General features: G+C 41.5%; 1 protein-coding gene across 4 annotated transcripts in view; it reads right to left on the reverse strand.

Annotated features, from left to right (window-relative positions):
- Nucleotides 1-15,736, reverse strand: part of GPRIN2 (G protein regulated inducer of neurite outgrowth 2) — a 37,968-nt gene that overhangs the window by 16,844 nt on the left and 5,388 nt on the right. For 2 of the 4 annotated variants that reach the window (XM_051799834.1, XM_051799832.1), the window contains 2 exons: nt 15,553-15,638; nt 13,830-14,554 (listed from right to left, as the gene is read on the reverse strand). In XM_051799834.1, the coding sequence (XP_051655794.1) occupies nt 13,830-13,846 (17 nt within the window). In that variant the 5' untranslated portion in view covers nt 13,847-14,554; nt 15,553-15,638. Of the gene's footprint in view, nt 1-13,829; nt 14,639-15,552; nt 15,639-15,736 lie in introns of those variants that run through there. The other 2 variants (XR_007906705.1, XR_007906706.1) reach the window with 2 other exon arrangements.

Consider the following 15,736-nt stretch of genomic DNA (forward strand, 5'->3'; position numbering starts at 1 on the left):
ATTCTCAAAACTTTAACAGCTTCTCTAAATGGAAGAGACCACCTTCTTGCCCACAAACCACCAAGGAATCAGAGGACACTCCTTAAGGGACAGCTCTTAAGACATATATGAACTAACAGCTGCATGGCTATAGATTAATTCAATAGTTATAAGGCATCCATAAGAAATATTGCATCAAATTATCTTAACCACAGAATAGTTCATGCAGTATTTTTCAGTTCTCTACCTTCTCATTGTATCCCTCATGCAGATAATCCTGACCACTGTACTCCAACATTTATTTTCCTTCTCCCCCTCATTTTGCTTTTACAGAAAAGGTTTCTCTCACATCACTGAAACATCCCCCACTCTCTTGCCAAGAAAAAAACAAACAAGACTATTCAGAGTTTGGATAATTCAGATCTTCCAGAATTTTAACAGCCCAGAGAGAAGCATTTTCACTAATACAGCTTAACAGTTTACACCAGTTAAAAACCTCTTATTTCTGCGCAATGAGGGTGCAAGAATTAACCAAAGGGCCCTATGCTGTGGCTCATTGCTATGGGAAATGGCAAAGACAAAGAAACAACCCCCAAACACAAACAAACAAACCAAAAAAAAACCCCAGAGTTCATGGCTGACAAAGACAGTAAAGTGTAACATCATTTGTGGCCTATGATTGTTGCTCTTGGGCCAGAATGGTTTGGGGCTACAAGTAATGAAATATCACACACACCTGCCAAAGATACAAACCTTTGCTTCCTTTAGGAAGTAAGAGAATTGCCCAGTGACTTGAGGGTCACTTGCAACAGTAAAACTATGGCATACAGTAACAAAAAGAAGCTATATTTTCCCCTAATTAACTGGAAAAAGTACTTATACAAAAAAATTCAATTAACAGCTCTCTGTCTAGTCCTTAGCCTTTAAAAGCATCATTCCCAGGCTTCATTCTCCTGCAAATTGGATAACAGCTTGCAATATCCAAATACAAGGGACCAGTGAAGTACACTCCATCCTCATTTAAAAAAACATTAACTCCAAGGGAAAGCAATGGACAATGCAGGCTCTTTAATCTCCAGAAGAGATGCTGAAGAAGAAACAGGATTTTATTGCTGTTCTGCTCAGAACTAACTCACCTGCACTGAGATGTAACATTATCTCACTGTCACAGCAAATTCCTCTGCTCCCGGAGTGTTTTAACGCTACCTCCAATTTACCCTTTCTTATTACCCTTAACAGAAAGAAAATTAAACTTCAAAACTATAATGATCATCAATAACAGCTTTCACCTATTCTACCCTCCCTCAGACACTTTGATTTTTCAAGTGCAAAGTGAATACACATAGTCTACTATGGCAGGAAAAATATGGATTTGATATGGTTATCTAATGGGAATTTATGATATTTGGTATTATAAACCAGCTCAGATACCACAAGGCCATATGCAGTTTACTGCTCTTGTTTATGCAGTCTTAGATAACTGTCTGAGCAATTAAATGGCAATTGCAGCCTTCTCTAGAGTGCAGTTAAGATAAAAGGTCTGGATCGTAAAAATCAACAAAACCCTATAACTGGAGAAATGTTTTACAGAGTTACTGAGTCACAATATGAAAACAAAAAGTCCTCATCTAATCCACCCTCATAAATGAAACCTTCCCTAAATCTAATTCTCATACACAGAGACTCCATGCCGAGCTCTTTGAACTCGGATCTTACTACAATCTACATCCTGCAAGCATTCAGACACATGCTTGACCTTAAACATGCAAACAACCACCTGCAAACTTTAATCCATGTCTTGGTGCAAGGAAATCACTGATATTTTTGTACGAGATGATGACTTTGAAGCTTGAGTCAATGGAAGAGAGGTAGATTTTGATCTCTGTGTGGTCCATCTTATCTACGCACAAGATCGACATCTTACAAAATATATTTATCTCATGGCTGTCTTTCCAGTCACCCTTCATGTTTTGAGTTCTCTAAACAGAAATAACTGCTTGTTCCTCCTCCCTTTTTTAAACATCTTGCCCTAAAAACTAGAAGTGCATCAGCACAGATTCTTGCTTTTAATCACGGGAGGTTGTAAACCACAATATATGCACAAAACACCCTTCTACTAAGGATTCTGATTTAAAACATTTCCTCTAGAGACAATAAAAGGCCAAACCAAATCAAATCTTTCACAATGGAAGAGACATGTTTTGGTTTAAGAGAAAATTTTTCTTTGTCATTCTAAACAGCAGTTGAACATTTATCTAGGAAGCAAGACTGTAAAACAGAGCTGACATGCAGAAAGCACTGAAATATTCCTCAGGTTTTCTCTAGTGTTGGATATTAACTTCTTAGGAATTTAAAAAAACATGTGGTACACATGGTATAAAAAAACAAGGTAAACAATTCTCTGGTAGATTAGTACTAAAAGGTAGTAATTTAAAATAATACAATTTACTCTTTTCTCTTATTTTTAGTATCAAACCCCTGACATACACACAAAGGATAATCAAACAGCATCTTGATAAACTTGCAGATGTGCAGAGGAATAAGATGAACAAGATTATGGGGTTTTTTCTCCCCCAGAGAAACAGTGACAAGCATATTCTAGAAACACTTACTAAAAGACAAACACATACACATGTAAGTGAAAGACACCAGCACCAAAAAAAACCCTTCTGCAGAAATATATTAAATTCAATTAAAGCTCAGAGCCATAGCTCCCATCATCTTAGAAAAAGAGAAACTACCATTTTCTGGGCTTTTCAGTCCAGCTCTCAACCCCCTGCTGCCAACACAGCACTTACAGAAGCCTGGGTCTGTCTCTGTGCAGCTCCTCTGCCTTCCCCTCATCTGCTTTGTTACTCTCAAAGACCTGCTGGCAAATCAGGGAGGACTCAGTGTCCTTACAGGAGACGAGAGAACGGGCAATACATGACTTCTGTGGTCCTTACCTTCCCCCTAATCACAGACTGCACATCCAGCTTCCCTGTCCAAGTTACTTGGAGGGTATTTAAAAATAGATGCTCAGAAATCTGAGGAGAACAAAAGCCAAAAGAGTTCAGATTTCCTTTCCTTGATCCGCCTGATGCTGTTGACACTAAGGTGAGCATATGACAAGGGGAAGGAGGTGGGATTGTCAGAGAGCTTCAAATGCAGGAGACTGGGAGATGGGGTTCCCTCTGCCTAGATGTGGCATCCCTTCCTGGCTCCCCCCTTGGCTGGAGAGGAAATAAAATGGAGCCTAGGAGGGAGGGAGAGAGATAATCCTGCTGCTTCATCTGATTAGAGAAACTGGGCCTGTGCAGAGCCGGCAGTGCCGCCAGGGAAGCACAGGGAGGGGAGGCAAAAAGGGGCAGGAAGAGGAGGAGCAGTGGGGGAGGAATAAAATTCGAAGGGTAAAGGAAAATTATAAAAGATATACAAAGGAACTGGCTCCAGGGCCAAGGCATCCTGTATGCCTACAATTTCTACCTTCAAGTAAAGGTGAAATCACCAGTAGGAAACACCCACTGCTTCTGGTAATATGGGGCAATTGGAAAAAAAACTAAATCAAACCCTAAGCCCAGAATGCATCAGTTGTGTAGGCATGGACTGGGAACAAGGATGTACCAATGGATTGAAAAGAGTGAGACTGTTTGTGCTGAGCAGGGGGAAATGGAAAAAACCAGTATGCTACAGATAGTTATCTAGTTTGTCACGCACGGGACACAATTTAGAACACATTTTCTGTTGCAAGTCATTTTCCAGAACCTGTTTCCACTTACTAAAACGAATCTTAGTTGAACCAAAGTGACTTTTTAAAAAAGCATGTGTCAGCACACACACCAGGGTGTTTGCAGCTGTGCCCTCGGCTGCCCTCCTGCAAGTCTCCTGTTTTGGCAGCTGCGCTCCCAGTCGTGCCCTCCCTCCTTCCCTGCCTGGTGCAGGAATTTCTGGGCTCACAGCTGCCCACTTACCCACCTATGGCCACCTGCACCACCGTGCTAGTGCAGTCCAGGGGGATCCCCAGCCTGCAGGAGGCTGAGGTCAGTCTGGCCCTCCCTGCACACAAACATGAAGGCAGCACCTTGTCCTCACACTTGGCCTGACAGAGGGGCTCGTTCCAGGGCACCAGCAGGGTCCCCAGGGTGCTGCTATGAAGCATCCCCTGGCCTATCCTGCCCCAGGAGGAACATCCTACCCCAGCAGGAATATCCTGCCTCTAGGACACAGTTGACAGGTGTGGCCTGTGGTACATCAGGGAACTCAAGGGCAGATATGAACAGAGGAGCCTTGTCCCCAGCCATGGTGGCCTGTGTTTTTGTAGAGAATCTCCTCTTTCCCCCACCTTTACGAAATGCTACACTCAGTCCTTTCCCAAGCACCACTCCTTGTCTCTGCATTGCGAGCTGTTTTAATTTCTTTCTGGCCTATTCCCCTCCATTTAAAGCTTCACACAAGGCAGGCTGCTTGGATCTCTAATGGGTTAAGGAGAAGGACGTCAAAATATCAGAAAATAACCATTTCAAGTCCTCTTTCTTTCTGTTCGGGAAGGAGTTAATACCTTTCTTGTAAACCACGTACAGCAGTTCTGACTCTGTTCCTAAGCCTTCACCCAGTACCCGTCTATCAGGCCTACCTCAGCTGAGAGAGGGGGATCAAGACCCCCTCTCTGATGCTTCTAGGAATGTAATATTGCTCCCTGAGTCTTCAGAATGGGCTGCAAAAACAGTAATTTCCTATGTGCTTCCAGGCTTTGTTCCTAAGATGCACATCCCCACAGCCTCACCGAGCAATTACTCCCTCGGGCTACAGGTCAGGAAACATTCCAGGGGTTAAGAGCCATGCACGGGTCAGCAGCAGCTCTCTGCCTGCCATGTTTACTACAGCAATGAAGCACAGCAGGCACTACAAGTCAGCTGTTTGTGCTGACCTTGACATCCTTCCTGCCAGGCTGGAAACAGAAGTTCCTTGAACCTTTCCCTTCCAGCACACTCTTACCAGCATTCCTGGTGGCCCAGGATCACGCCAAGGTGACTCTCCCCACCCCATGGCCTGGGACTGCAGCGGTGCTGCAGGGAGAGCACAACTCTATGGCATTTGCTTCCTTTCTTATTCCTCAAATTCCAATTTTGAGAATTTATTCTCTTTCTTTAAAAAAAAAAAAAAAGACAGTTAAACAAAACTGAGAAGCCAGTAGCCTACAGATCCATTAGGCTAAATCCAGACAATGCTGACGAATTTCTTCTGGGGAAAAGAAAAACATAGTTTTTAAAGAGGATGTTTGCAGAAGAGTTCTGCCACTGTGGCTCATCCTGACTAGCATTCATGTTTCCCTGAGAACTCCACCCAAGGTTTAGACGTGAGAATGTGTTTAAGTGCATGAAACAAAGTCCTGTCCCCAGGCATGAAGAAGAGCTTTCAAAACTACTGTTTACTGATTTGGGTGCTTGAAGACTGGCAGAAAGCAAGCCACCAGCCCCATGACTTTGAGTTACCTCATGTGAGGAATGGCAGTCAGCTCTGCTTGCCTGCCGAAGGAGGACACCGCTGGGCAGAGCTGTTGGACCTGCAGGCCAGCTTTTGTCACCCCAGCCTCCACCCAGGCAGCCAGGGCTTCCACATTCAAGAGAGGAGAAGCCCAGTCCTAAGCCAGAAGCCCTTTGTCTAACCTAAAATTCACTAACCACACTTTGGCCAGATACCCCTCTTCAGGGCAGGAAAACCATCTTCATTGCTTGGTTCCTCCATGAGACCTAAAAGCTTGTACTGAAACCCTTCTCTCACCCCTCCCCATCTATAACCCCACAGTCTTTTCTTACACTGTCTGATCTGCTGTCATTTGTAGTAACTTTTCCATGCCAGGTGGGTGATTGGGACCTGCCCAGACCGTGCTTGCTGAATTCCTGCATCAGCCTTGAACCTCCTGAGCTCTGCTCCTGGCAGAACTCTCTTTGGGGAGGCAGTTCAAGTGCCTGGGGTGGCAGAGTGTCCTGCTGGAAGTGCCTTTCTGCGCTGCAGCTCACACAAACACTGCTTGCAATTTGTTTGTATCTCTGTCTGGGGCCTCTGCAAGCAATCCCTGAAGGCTGATATTTGCTGCTTGTTGATTCAAAGCCACTTAAACCAGTGAAACTGCACCTGTAACCCGGCAGATTTTAGCTTAATGCACTTCTGGAATATGCTCCAGCCTACAACAACAGCACAGCCCTCCAGGACCAATATGCTGTCTTGTGGGTAACATTGCTCATTTGCCTGAATGTCATCTGCCACAGCCAATTTGGATCAGGTCTTGGATATCTCCATTGTAAAGTATTTTTGAGTGTTTCTGAAGAATAACAGCCCTTTAGCACAATCTGAGAGAGCCTTCAAGATAATAACTAATGCACCATAGGCAAATTTAACTTTTACTATGCCTGTAACCACTCAGAAGCTCTCCACTCTAGATACTGCTTGCCCTCTATTGAAATTGGCATTCTGTTTGCAGTGCCAGCTTTTCAGGTTTTGCTCATGCTCAGATACCTAAAGTATCAGTCCAGTACAGGAGCTGGCATAGCAAGTGTTTTCACATACCACTTGAGGTAAGCGAAATGCATCTGAGATTGTTCAGAAACATAAAATTGACCATCACCTTCCATTTGACATGAAAAACACAATTATTTCTAACATAGAATTTTATAAAGAAAGCAATTGTCAGATAAGCAATATCAAAATCACTTCACATTAAAATTTTAGATAAACACACAAGAGCATGTAATTCAAAGATAATTTACAGATAGAATCCACTTCATCACATGTTAACGTTCTACCTAAGAAAGCAATGCCACATATATAAATGCTTAACTTCTTAAAAATATCTGCAACTCTAGGTTATCTTCCCCTGTACAGGAGTTATTTCAGTAAATGAGCTCTTCTCAAATTCTCAGACTTCCCAGTACACTTCCCAGAGTGAAAACCTTACACTGCAGGGTTAGATGAGCACTAGTGCCAAGGCAGAGTGTGAATATGTGAGAGGTTGTGTGTGTGTGTGTTGCCCTCAGTGACTTAGGCAGTACTTTCCAGTGGAGACTGAGGCAAAAAGGTCATAGAGTGCCTCACCCTACCCCATATCCTAGATAATATCCTGTATATCTGTAACATCCTAAATAGCTATATCCTGGGTAACCAGGTCTCCCATTTCCTCCTGAAGACGGTCCATATTTTTCCTAATCTTTCTTTTATCTCTCATGTACCTTTATAAGCTTTCCTTGTTGCATTTGACATCCCTGGCCAGGTTAAATTCTATCAGGGCTTTAGCTTTCCTAAAGTGATCCCTGGATGGCTGGATAATTTCCTCTCAGGATAACTCTAGGTTTCCTTTCTGTGTTTGAGTTTGTCCAGGATCAATTTGTTCATACATGCAAGGCCTCATGGCATTTTTGCCCAACTTCCTCTTTGTTGGGATGCATCACTTCTGAGCTTGGAGGAGGTGATCCTTGAATATTAACCAGCTTTCTTGGGACTCTCTTCCCTCCAGGGCTTTATCCCATGGCACTCTACCAAGCAGATCCCTGATGAGGCCAAAGTCTGCTCTCCTGAAGTCCGGGGTAGTGAGTTTGCTGTGCACCCTTTTCACTGCCCCAAGGATCTTGAACTCCACCATTTCATGGTCACTGCAGCCAAGGCTGCCCTGGAGCTACATGTTCCTCAACAGCTCCTCCTTGTAGGTGAGAACAAGGTCCAGCACAGCACCTCTCCTCATTGGCTCCTCTATCACTTGGAGACTAAAGTTATCATCAACACATAAACCAAGGACCTCGTGGATTGTTTATGCCCTGCTGTGGTCTGCCTTCAACAGATTTTGGGGTGTTTAAGTGCCCATAAGGAGCAGAGATTGTGAATATGAGGCTGCTCCTACCTGTCCATAGTCAGGAGCTGAAACCAGGAAAATAGCCACCCTTTATCCCATACCATCTACATCAAGCCCAGGTCTCACACTGTCAAACACATCCCAATTAATCACCACCACCTTTTCTGTCTTTTGATATATACACAAATATTCCCTCAGGCTATGGGCTATCCCTCTAAATTGTCTGTTGACTTAATTTGTCTATGAACACTATATATAGATCTACATAAACACTATGTAGAGTGTTTATATCCAACCAGCAGCATGACAAGTTCTGCTTGTTGTGCCTGTGAGAAGAGACATTCTGGTTAGACAGCCCAATTACAGCAGGTGAGGTCAATGAATAAGCCTCTATTCTGCAATTCTGCTTTCCTGTGAAAAGGAAGATGATTTTTATGTTTTTATCTCATAAAGTCACCATGAAATTTGCTGGGTCATCTGCATTCATCTTCATTGGGAATAATGTTGGAATACTACTGACAAGACTTTTTTCAAGGAGCAACATAGATGTAGTACTCTTCTTTGCAGAATTAATCTTTTTGAAAGCTGTCAGAATTTTTAGACCTGTGAAAACTGGTCCTTTGAGCTCTGTCATCTCCTTTCTTTTTCATCTTGGATTTATGAGCAGCTTTCTCAACAAAGCAGACCAGCTCTTTTGCCTTTATTTTGCCTTGGCACTTAGCGAGGCAGCCCAGTGATATAAAGAATCTCATATATTTCAAAGACTTCCCAAATCTCTTCACAGCACTTTTTTTTTTTTTTTGTTATCAAACAAATAGTACAAAAGCTGATTATGGAGAATACAAACAAGGTGCCTTTTTTAAGCATGCTTTGCTATAAGCCAAAGATGTCATTAGATGAAACCTTACATCTCTTCTTAAATCAAGGGACTATCCAAGGACACTCTGCTCTTATGTCTCTTTTCCCTGATGTCACTTCCTCCCATGCACAACCACCAGAATGACTCCTCTGATCTCTACAATTGATTATATCCATCAGCAAAAAGCAATAAATAATTGCACAAAACCCCCCAACCTTTCAAGCCAGTTTTGGGGGAGCTTTAAGCTGCCTTTCATGCAATAAGGGCTTTGGCCTTTTTGAGAAATTAATCACGTTTAGCTTCGTCCTGAATTTGATTGCTAGTCTTCCATCTGTTCTGGTACTCTCAACTGGAAAGGAGGCAAGCCAGGATCACACAAACAGGGAGGACTCCCAGGGCCTGCTCCCAGAAAAAAAAAACCACTACAAAACCCACACTTCCAGAAGTCACCAATAATCCTGTCCTACGTGAGTTCTCCACCAAGTCGCTCTTGAAAATTTGGATCTGACCTCTTTTCAGAATTACATTCATGTAAACCTCTTTAGTTTTGCCAGTGATGTCATTCAGAAAAATTACTTGGTTTTTGGACAACAAAGTAATGAAATCTGTTTGATAAATTAACTGGTGCCCAGGGCTTAGGGCTATGAACAAAGCCTCTGTAGAGACAGTTTGCTCGACTTGATGGGAGCTAAGCATCTAAATAAAGATTTGAACTTTGATGCCTCAGTTCTCTGATGTAAAATGAGGAGATGGTATCACCGAGAAGCTGGGGAAAGCACAAAGGAAAACACTGCACAAGAGAAAAGCACTGCAGCCTGGGAGCACCATTTCTGTCCCTGATGCACTTTGAAAAAACATAGCTATGCAGCCCCAAGAAAGGCTTTGTTTTCCCATATGACCTGCAACATTCCCCAACAATTTAGACCACATCAGTCATCATAATGTAGCTGTTGGCCCCATGGCCTGTGGATCAACTCAAGTCCACTCAACACTCCTAATCCAGCCTCCCTTTCCCTGGACAATAGGCCTGGGCAGCAAACCACCCCCATTTCTGCCCAGTGCAGCAGGAGCCCACCTATACTGCTCTCCCTGACTTCATCCAGGACATGCTGGGGAGAGTATGTTGGGAGCAAGAGAGACAGAGGACAGAGGGTTCAGGAAAGCTGGGGGAACTTTAAGGGAATTTGGATCTGGTCCCTGTGGCTGCCTACATTAGACCAGTCTCATAAGAGGCATGATCCCTGGTGAGCAATGCACTGTACATTCAATAATGCTTGCAGAATTAAAACCTATAAGTACATATAACTATGAAGTAGTGCACACAGATTTCAGAGCAGCCCCACAGCAAGAGAACAATGCTATTTCAAATGTATCCAGTGCCAGAGGCAGTCCAGAGAGATGGACTGTAAGCCAGGCCAGCTCTGCCTGCAATAATCTGCAGGGCTGACTCTGTGACAGATTGAAATGCAGTAACAGTGTTTATGCAACTAAATCTTGTTCTAATCTATTAGTTTATGTAACCTTTGCTCATGGATATACTGACTCATAGGTCTCAGGAATCTAAAGAAAATCTCCTTTAACTCTCTCCCATCCTCCAACCCCCAGTTGTCCCATAAACAAGTGGATTGTCAGAGATCTTGCTCATTCTCTTTGAGGAAGAATTATGTTGCTAGCAGGAAAAAAGGCATAACTAAAGTTCTCAGAACCAGTGTACTATTCCATACAACCCAAGTTATATAATAAGCTGGCCAGTGGCAGGCAGGTGTCCTTCAGGTTAGCATTTCCAACCACAGAATGTACCATTTGAACCCCAGGCTGGGGAAGGCACAGAGATTGTTGACTTAGGTCATAGGGAGAAAAAATACTGCTTTCTAGCATTGACTTTTTTTATTCTAAATAAAGCATGGCAACCATATCTGTGGGAATGACACTGATGTTTCCTAGCTTGAAAGATGTACTTTCATCCTTCCTATATTGCTTGCATTTCCTAGAACATTTTCACATATATTTTGAGTGAGGAGCTGACAACAGGAACAGAGTGAAGAATTCTTGCTGCAGTAGTCAAAACTCTAGGGATTACCACACAAAACGTGCCTACATCAGCTTATTTTGTCCCTTCCTGTGACAAATCCTTATGAAAGGATTTGAGTTAGAATGAACCCTTTTTTGAATTCTTGGGGTGGTGGTTTTCATATTTTTTTTTGGTGTGTTTTTGTGTTTGGTTGGGGGGGGTTGTGTGGGTTTTTTTGTTTTGTTTTGTTTGTTTGCTTGTTTGTTTTGGTTTTTTTTGCTGCCACTGCAACAGTTCACAGAGCTACTGCAATGCTGCCCACGTAACTGCACTATACCTGATTTAATTTCTAACCCTTTGTATTGAGGATTCATACACTGGCCAAAGCTGATTGATATCAGTTGTAATTAAAAAGTATTTGGAGCCAAATCCCATTGTATTTGGTGTATTTAGGAGAGGTCATTATGTATTTTTGATGCATACTAGACACTATCATTACTAGATAAATATTCTGTAAATGGATCAGTCATTCCTTATTATTTGTAGCACAAGCAGTATAAGAACAGGCAGAGTGCCTTTTTCTATTAAGTTCCTTTATATATTGGATGGTGTCCTAGTGGATTCTTGATCACACTGAACTGTATTCTGCAGAGCCAGAAGCTGTCTCCGAGAGGGACGGCTCAGGTTTCAGCACTGCCCTGTGCAGCCGGCAGAGACAGCCCCGGGATGACGCCTCCCGGCACCGAGCAAAGAGAAAGGCATCACCTGCCCACGTGAAACAGGGACTTAAGTACATGAAAAGTTTACTCTTTTCACCTACATTCAGGATTTTGAATTTTTTTTTTTTTTGACCCTCGAGACTCACTATGGTCTTGACCAGGTTTTTCAGCAACCTTGTTTGTTTTTTTTTTTAACACACATATGTTTGGGATGGCATCCATAACTCTGTTGTGGCTCTACATTGGGCAGTTTTAGGTGCATGTGCCTACAGAAACACACCTGTAAGTTACACCAGACAAGTCATCAGTTTTCCCTATCTGATTCCAACAACAAACATCACATTTTTCTCTCAGTTAAAAGTTTGCACCCCGTGAAGCTGTACCAGTTACACCATTACCTGTGGTGTAATTTCTACACCATATATATAATTTTGTACTTTCCTGCAAATCTTAAAATGGATTACTCCCTATGGATTCATCTACCTGCTCAGCAATCCCTTCCCATTTGTATTAGAGTACATACCTTATTTACATTATGTCTAGTTTAAATTCATTATCCCTCACTCAGACTGAGTGAGACTCAGGAAATACTGCCTAAAATAAAAACTAGTCTTGCCTTAGAGCAACATCTTCTGTTCATCACTACAGCTGTGTGAATAGCTCGTTTTTCATGTGTACATAGGTAATCTTGCAAGGCCTTGCCAGAGTTACAAAGTTTAGATTACTATTACCAAGGCTACAAAACCAGAACAAAAAGCCAGATCTTACCCCCAAAAAGCTTTAAACCCACACAAGCCAGAGCTTCACAAGTAGTTTTCACTGCAAAAGTCTCTACAGGACCTGTGCATATAATCTGTGAACTTGGAGTTTATTAATAAAAAAAATTTAAAAGGAACATTTTGTACTGGTTTGTTTTTTTTTTTTTCTTAAAACAGCAACAGCTGCTAACTTTCTTATGCAAATTATATTAGCAAAAAAAAAAAAACAACCCTGCAGCCAAGAAGACTTGGTATTTCTGAAATTCCTACTGCAAAACACAGGAAGGAAAAGTCATTTGAAAGGAATGAAAGTTCACATTTTCTCCATTTTGTTTCATACATTAAGAAGCCACCCTTAAGGGAACTTTCTGGTTTGCTCTATCATTCACACCAAAGCCCAACTTTGGACAGGAGGTGGTGCTATAGCTTGCAAAAATTTTATTACTAGGCAACACCAACAGTTAAAGCTTACTAGAAGAAAAAGGAAAAGGTAGAAAAAAAGAGAAGCATTCTGAATCCTGTAGAAGTGCTGGTATGCAGACCTTACCTACATATGCTTTCATAGCAGTAGGTGTATTATAACAGGGTTGAAAAGTTGTGTAAGGCCCTAAAGTATTCATGTCTGTCAGGGGTTTCAAATACTGAGCAAAAGATGAATATCAAAGCATGGGAAAAACCCCTGTATTGCACAGCACGTTCTGTGCCAGCTGTAACAATTTCTCATGTGGCCAAGGCTCTGTTGACCAGTTCTGTGCCATGAGGAAACTGATGGGATAAATACACCCAGGTGGAAAGTTTTTGCAGATCCAGAGAGTATTCTGCCTCCCTCTCCCTGAACAATGTCAAGGTTAGCTGCAGTGTCTGGAGTTTTACTGGGATAAGATGAAACACCAAAGTAGGAATCAAACCCCCTCAACTGGGTTAATGCTTTCTTTCCTCTTTTTTATTCTTTTGCTGCCTTTCTCCTCAGGCCCTTCTAGAAGCACCAAACACGTTGAAGATTTTTTCCTGTTGCCCACGTTGCCCTGTCTTTATCCCCATTTCATACCTGTAATTTTACTGGGAGAGCTGTTCTGGACTGTAGCCTGCTTAAAGGCAACTACCATCAACAGCAAAGCTCAGAGAAAACAATTCTGGGAGATTCGTTCCCTTCTGGATGCACTCACTCTCATTGTCATCTTTTCTTTAGAAAGGACACTAGCAAATGGCTCCCAGAAAGAATCCAAAGGGTATTCTGTGACAGAGTAAGTCTTTTTTTCACATATTCTTTTCTGAAACAGTCAATTATCCGTAGCCTGCTAAAGCTAAGAACTAGGTGTTAGTCCAAGGCCAACAGTAGACTGTGGGAGAACTTCTTATCTCAGTTACACAAGTGTGGATCTGGAGGAATTCCAGTTATTAAACAATCTATAAAATAAGCATAACAATAACTATTATTTCAAAAAGGTTTTGTGATAGTTAACTACCAGTAATTAATGCTGGTGGAGAGATCAGGATGCTGGAAATGAAAGGCACTATAGAAATTCTAAGTACTCATTATTTCTGCCATTTAAAATTACACTTCTCGATGTAATCTGTTTGTTGTAGTCAGGGTGCCCATCAATGCTCCCCGTAGATCTAATCTATTAAGTCCCTGAGTGATTCACCAGTTTCACATTTTAAATGGAAAAAAAAAGTTTACCTCTTTCTAGATGCCATTGCAGCTGAAGGCACCACCGATTTGAAGGTCAAAATTCACAAATACAAGGAAGTGGGTGCGAAGGCAGAACAACTTGAACACATTTCACTTGAAATGGCTGGATTTATCTAGGGCTGCAAAATGGGATTTAAAAAAGAAAAATTAAAAAATCCTTTTATCCGTTGAAACTTTAAGATTATTAATAAAAATTACAGTAGGGGTTGGACTTTAGAGTAAAACTGTCAGCTAAACTGTACTTACCATTAGAAGGATCTACTGATGCTTGTGATTCTACAGCTTTATCTTCTTTAAATACCTCTCTATCTTCTATCACGGGATCTTTCTAACAAACAGCTTTAAGTAATTTCATGCAGTCAACTTGATTGTCACCAGAATGGTATAAAAGGTGCTAAGCAAATAATTCAGTTTTTTCAAAAATATCCAATTTTAAATATACATACGTTGAATTTCACCCAGTCTAGTGGGAATTACAAGAATATCATATGATAAATGATGCAAACTTGATACTTAGGTGTCTCGTGAGCAATGCAACATCACTGTTTTTAAATTAACACTCCTTAGAAAACTATTTTGTGGAGGAATATTCTTTAGCTTCAGTGCTCTGACTGTTTAAATCAATTCCTTTAGAAACCATAATCTATTTCCAACTTGTCTTTCTATTCTTCAGCAGGTTTAAGAACAACATTAGAGAAGATTTTCAGGCTCACCTTTTCTACACATCTCTTCCAGTGACCACAGTTGCCTTTTCAGTATTAGTTCCAGCTTTGCCAAAGCAAGAAGAAAGTCTCCACCTGAGCAACCATAAAAATGGTATCATCATTTCAGCATTCAAAACAGGACTAACTAATTAGCACCGAAGCAAGGAAATCATCTATGAGCAAAGTGCTGTCAGACATACACAGTAAAAACTACGGTATTTGGTATCTCCCCTGATGATGAGCTGTGCAACTTCATAAGAGTGTATTTTTTCAAAAATATGACAGGAATGTGCCACCAGAACTAAAGACAAAAAAATAAAAAATAGAACATGAAGAAAAACATACTTCATAAATATGTATTACTATTTGGGGCCTGACTCCTTACTTTTGTTGCTAATACTAAAAAAAAAAAAAGTAATCATTAAAAAGTGGGGAGAATATAGCATCCCTTGCCCTGCATTCTAAAGTAGGATGTCTTGCCAGTGATTATTCTGAAGTATAGTAAAATATGATTTTGTATTTGCATTTGAAATTTTTAAGTGGTCTTTTAAAGCTCAAGGTTTTACTGTAAGATGCAAGACCTGGATATGCAGACTGAAAAGAAGTATGTGTTATGAAATACGCACCAGAAACTTAGAATATTTATAGTACAATATCTAGGTCCACAAAATATTAAACTCTAAGCTTGCTCTCAGCTGTTCCAGAGATTTAGGCTAGGAAAGAGGCAAGTAATCAGAGATAAAGGAGAGTATAATTGTTTCACATCCTGCATTTATTCTGATTTCCAACTGATGCAAGAACTCAGCACAGAAAGACTAGAGAACAGGAACTTTGTGATGCAGCAGAGAATCAAAATTAAAGCTCCCTGCTTAACAACTTTGCCATTAATTTCTTCCACAGGGACTTGGAGAGGGTGAGATCTGCTCCTCACAGCTGACACTGTCCCATCTCACTGAAACAAGAGCTCAGTCCGCAGGTGGTTATTGGTTATTGTTTCCCAGACTTACAGCTTCACACACCTCCTCACAAGCACCACAACCGGTACGGGAGACAGTGCGTCTGGCACAGATCATTTTAACCCTTCAGTGGCGTTCTGTAAAGCAATCAGATGTTTAAAGCAACTTTATCACTCCTCACATAGCCACAGAAGCAGCTCAAGTGAGAGCACTGTAACAGAAAGCAGACAGTTGT

Source organism: Manacus candei, unplaced genomic scaffold (assembly GCF_025592945.1).
Source record: "Manacus candei isolate 608988 ecotype Guabito, Panama unplaced genomic scaffold, ASM2559294v1 h1tg000050l, whole genome shotgun sequence".
Classification (NCBI taxonomy): domain Eukaryota; kingdom Metazoa; phylum Chordata; class Aves; order Passeriformes; family Pipridae; genus Manacus; species Manacus candei.